The sequence below is a fragment of the Sceloporus undulatus genome, chromosome 1 (genome assembly GCF_019175285.1).
Source record: "Sceloporus undulatus isolate JIND9_A2432 ecotype Alabama chromosome 1, SceUnd_v1.1, whole genome shotgun sequence".
NCBI classification, from domain to species: Eukaryota; Metazoa; Chordata; class Lepidosauria; order Squamata; family Phrynosomatidae; genus Sceloporus; species Sceloporus undulatus.
This window is the reverse complement of record NC_056522.1, coordinates 379965997-379970999: the sequence shown is the minus strand read 5'-3', so window position 1 is coordinate 379970999 and position 5003 is coordinate 379965997. Positions and strand designations below refer to the sequence as shown.

The window sequence follows — 5003 nt, the reverse complement described above, 5'->3', positions numbered from 1 at the left end:
CCCCCTCCCCTGTGTCCCTGCTGGGCCCAGGGCTGGGGGGGCTCTGGGGGGGCGCATGGGGGCCTGGTGGGACTCACCGTAGACGCCTTGTCCGTGGGCTCCGTGGCGGAGGCCGAGGAGGCCGAGGCGGAGGAGGAGGAGGAGGAGGAGGCGGGGGCCGCCGTGTCCCCGGAGCCCCAGGGGCCCCCTGAGCAGCGCCGCTGCCGCCCGAGCCCCGTCCAGGCCCCCGCCTAGAGCCATGGCCCAGCAGCCCCGCCGGGAGCACCAGGAGGACGAGGGCCGGCCGCCTCCCGCATACTAGCCCCAGCGGAGCCCCGGCCACCAGCACCACCAGCACCAGCACCAGGGCGGCGAGGGCAGGCAGGAAGGCAGGCAGGCAAGGATGCAGGCAGGCAGGCAGGCAGGCAGGGAGGGATGGAGAGGGGGAGGATGCTAGACCTCCTCCGCCGCCTCCGCCTCCCCCTCCTCCGACCCAACGGCCTCTTCAGCCCGGGCTGCGGCGGCGGCGGCGGCGGCGGCAGAAGGGAGCTCCAGGGCAGCCATGGCCCAAGGGCCTCCGGGGATGGGGCTGCTAAGGCGGCGGCTGCTGCTGCTGCTTCTGAGGCCCCTGCCTGGGCCGAGCCGGGCAGCCGGGAGGCAGCAAAGGAGGCAGCGGCGGCCTCGGTCACGTTGGGCTGTACGTGCGCCTCCTCCTCCCAGAAAAAGAGAGAGTGAGAGAGCGAGAGAGAGGAGGACGCGGCCCCGAGACAGACGCCGCAAGTGCGCGCCCCCGAGATCACGTGGACGAGCACGGCGCCTCCGCTCCCCCTCCCTCTCTTCCTGTCTCCCTCCTTTCCTTCCTTCCTTCCTTCCTTCCTTCCTTCCTTCCTTCTTTCTTCTCTCCCTCCCTCTCTCCTTCACTTCGTTGCTTGCTGCCTTCCTTCCTTCCTTCCTTCCTTCCTTCCTTCCTTCCCTCTTTCCCCAGAGAACGCAGCCAGCCTCACCCCCCACATACACACACACAGACCTTCAGGGCTCTTCGCCCAGAGGAAGGGGGCACCTCTCTCCTCCTCCTCGCTCTCCTTTCTGCCTCCTTTCTCCCTCCCTCCTTTCAGGGGCCCCTAAAAAGCCAGGAGTCCTCCAGCGAGTGCCACTTTCGGGGGGCCCAGACATGCTTCCTGGAGAGAGGGGTGTTGCTGCTGTTAAACTGTCATCCCTCCCCTTCTCTGTCACTTCCAGGCCTTTCAACAGCCACCTGCCATTTGGGGACTTTCCCAGGAAGCGCCACCTTCAAGGCTGGACTGCGGCTCTGGGCAGGAGGCTGGTGGTGCTCTTGTTCCACCTCCCTCTCTTCTTCCCTCCTTTCTTTTATATCCTAAAGTTGGAAGAGACCACAAGGGCCGTCCACTCCAAGCTCATGCTGCTATGCAAGAAGACACCATCCAAGCCATCTTCCACTGTCGAACAGCCCTTATTCGTTCTTCCTAATGTTGAGCTGGAGTCTCTTTTCCTGGAGCTTGCATCTATTGTTCCAGGTCCTGGAGCAGCAGGAAACAAGCTTGCTCCCTCCTCAATATGAAACCTCTTAAATACTTAAACACGGCTCTCCTATCACCTCTTAACCTTCTCTTCTTCAGGCTAAACATACCTATTTCTACTCTCCTTTTCCTTCTCCTTCTCTTTCATGCTTCACAGACCCTGCCAGCCACCTGGCACCCTGAACGTCTCCAGTGAATGCCATCTTCAGGGCTACATAGCATTCTTTATCAGGAGGCTAGTGTTGCTGCTGGTGGTGCTATAACTCCTTCCTTCCCTCCATTACTCCTTTTTTCTCCCCAACTCACCAAGGAACAAGCAGTACCGTTGATGTCCTCCTCCCTCTGGGGCATTTGTTGCAGCAGCAGCATTAGTAGTGTTCCTTGCAGTCATATCAGACTTGGCCCCACTCCCTGCCCTTTCTGCAGCAATGGCTGGTATACGTATATAGGCTTTCCCCATTGAAAGCTTATGGAGCTGGCCAAGGTGCTGAACCAAGGTGCTGAACCAAGGAGCTGAACCTGGGATATGTTTCAGCACCCTGGAGAGAGACCATAGGCCTTAGGTTGGAGTGCCTTCACCTGACATAGTGGTTTAAGGGTTACACTATGGCTGCATCCACCCTGGAGAAATAACCCGGTTCGGCCTTGCTTTAACTGCCCTGGCTCAAGGCTATGGAATTCTGGGAGTATGTTGTGGGCCTGGAGCGGAGCAGTTAAAGAGGGGCCAAACCAGGTTATTTCTCCAGGGTGGATGCAGCCTATGACTCTGGAGGCCAGGATTAGATTCTCAGCTGGGCCATGAAACCCACTTGAGGGCCTTTGGCAATGGCTCTACTCCAGTGAGGTCTAAAAGTAGGACTCAGGCCCACCACACTCTCTCAGCTGCAGATGATGGCAATAGCAAACATCCTCTGAACAAATCTGGCCCAGAAAACCCCATCATAGGTGACTTGAAGGCACACACCACACACACAGAACTGGGACATTTGTAGACCTCCACTTACACAGCCATGCACCGATTGCACATGGATTGCACAACCCATCAAAAAGTACAATTGCACGTACAAAGGAATTTAGCATGTTTTCGACATCCAATGGATTCCTGCTATTGGAAGAGGTTCGTCTTAAGGTCACTGTAAGTCAGAAAGAACATGAAGGCACACAACAGCAACAACAACAAAACTTCACTATTACACTTTCTCTGCATGAACAGAGGTGGGGTGGCACTCCTTCCCCCTTCCAATCCTCATTCCTACTAATCTGAAACACTGTCTGGTGGAAGTCAGTTTGTAGACTTCACAAAATGCTTCCCATCACTCACACAGACTGGACCGGTTTGGTTTGGTAGCTTTAAATAAATTGCCTAGGCTCCCCAGAGTTTATTGGGAGCTAGAATCCAGCAAGATGGTTTACACTGTATCGTATGCCCCCTCCACAAAATGGGAGGGCCACTGACTGTAGGGTTTCCACTAAATTATGTACACTGTGATCAGAATCCAGCACCTGGAGGCTTCTCCTCTCTGGGTCCAGGCTTGTCCAGTTGGATTAATTTTGTAAAATTATCTTAGCTCCCCAGAATGCATTTGGAGCCAGAAGCCAGGAAGGTGGTTTACCCTTTATCTTATGTCCCCTCCGCCAAGATTGTCAAAAAAACAGTAGGGACAGCAGTCTGAATGTCATCTGAGTGGGAGTCTGCATTTGTTGTTGTGTGCCTTCAAGTCGTTTCCAACTGAATGGTGCCCTTAAGGTGAACCTATCATTGGATTTTCCTGGAAAGATTTGCCATGGCCTCCTTCTGAGGCTGAGAGAGTGTGACTTGCAACTGTTTCTTTTAATGGTTACAAAAATAGTTTAGCAACTATTTTATTACCCTTAGGCTCTGAATTACACTCAGCAGCAAAAACCCTTTTGCGCCATATGGATTAGCATCTTTCTCCTTGATAAATGTTCTAGTGTCACCAGTTGGAAGGGTCCCCAAAGGCCACCTATTCCAACCCACTACAAGTGCAGGAGTCCTGAAATATAGCCATCCAGACTGGAGAAGAGGTTAGGACATGAGGGCCCTATTTCAATATCTGAAAGGATGCCTTATTGAAAATGGAGCAAGTTTGTTTTCTGCTGCTCCAGAGACTGGGACAGGGAGCAATGGATTCAAACTACAGGAAAAGAGGTTTCACTTAAGTATTAGGAAGAGCCTCCTGATGGTAAGAGCTCCTTGACAGTGGAATAGATTGCCTCAGAGTCTGGCGGAGTCTCCTTTTTCGCAGGTCTCTAAACAGAGTCTGGATGGCCATCTGTCGGGGGTTGTTTGGCTGTTTCTTCCTGCATGGTAAAAGAGGGCTGGACTGGATTGCCTCTGAGGGTCTCTTCCAACTCTAAAATTTTAAGATCCTATGTTTATAAACCTCCAATGATGGAGAGTCCACAACTGTCCATTGTTACCAAGTTTGGTTTTATATAAATTTTGGGTGCCAAGCGATCAAAAATCGTGACCCCTGACTGACCCCATCGCAAGCCGCCATTACCCTAAAAGCGAGCCGACCATGTAGCCAGCAAGCTTGCTAAGCTTGGTCACAGGAAAAAAGGTAAAATGCAAACCTTCAGCAGGCAGTTTTGGGAGTTGCCCTACAAGTTTCGCAGGCCGCCCAAAGAAGGGAGGACAATAGAGGTATCCTCCTTCTCAATGAGCGAGTGATTGTCTTAACAACTCTGCCATCTAGATATTTGTCTTCCCTTGAAAAGTGCCAGACCTCTTCTTTGGGGGCGTTCCCACTTGGCAGATTATATTGGAGTGATTCTGATTCGGATTATGTTCCAGGAATAATTCGAATTTTTCCATCATTTCCATTACCAAAAGGGGCAAATTACCTCGATTCATTTAGACCCTGTTTTCATTCTCATTTATTTTAAATCAATTTAAGCAGATTAACTTGCTCCCCGTTCCCATTTGTGTCCACAAGCTGTCAATCAAGTGTGTAGGCTTCAGATGCCACAAGTCTTGGGTTTTTTTGGGTGGGGGTAGCCAATGAAAATTGGCTGCATCCAAGGCTCTTCTGTTGTGTCTCCCCAGACTAGAAGGAGGTGGCAAATCGGATCAAGGAGGAGAAGGCAGCGGGCTTCATTAATGGGAAGAGAATCTTTGGGGAAGAGAGAAGATAAGGCTCGATCCCCCCCCCCTCAGATCCCTGGGCATCCAGGCTCTCCATTCCCCAAAATCGCTTTTCCTCCCCCATTGCTCCTTGGGCTATTTGGAGGGCGATCAAGCAGGGATGTCCTGCAAAACCCATCTGCTGCTCAAGCGCTCAGGTAGGCAGAGATGAAAAAAGAAAAAAATAGTTTAAAATGGTGTTCAGTGGCTCTCCTCCCACATCGGTCTATGAATGTGGAGCAGAGGGGAGGTTGCAATCCACCGGGGGAAAGTCTATGTGAATTGAAGAATATGGCGCTGGCGATGCAGAAAGAGACCAAAGAGGGTGACACCCCCAG

At 52.6% G+C, this 5003-nt stretch overlaps 1 protein-coding gene across 1 annotated transcript in view; it reads right to left on the bottom strand.

The window, feature by feature from the left end:
• Window positions 1–382, bottom strand: part of MDGA2 (MAM domain containing glycosylphosphatidylinositol anchor 2) — a 548385-nt gene extending 548003 nt beyond the window's left edge. Inside the window, exon 1 of the mRNA XM_042446600.1 lies at window positions 78–382. Within this exon, the coding sequence (XP_042302534.1) occupies window positions 78–240 (163 nt within the window). The 5' untranslated portion in view covers window positions 241–382. The remainder of the gene's footprint in view (window positions 1–77) is intronic.
• Window positions 383–5003: the final 4621 nt, after the last annotated feature.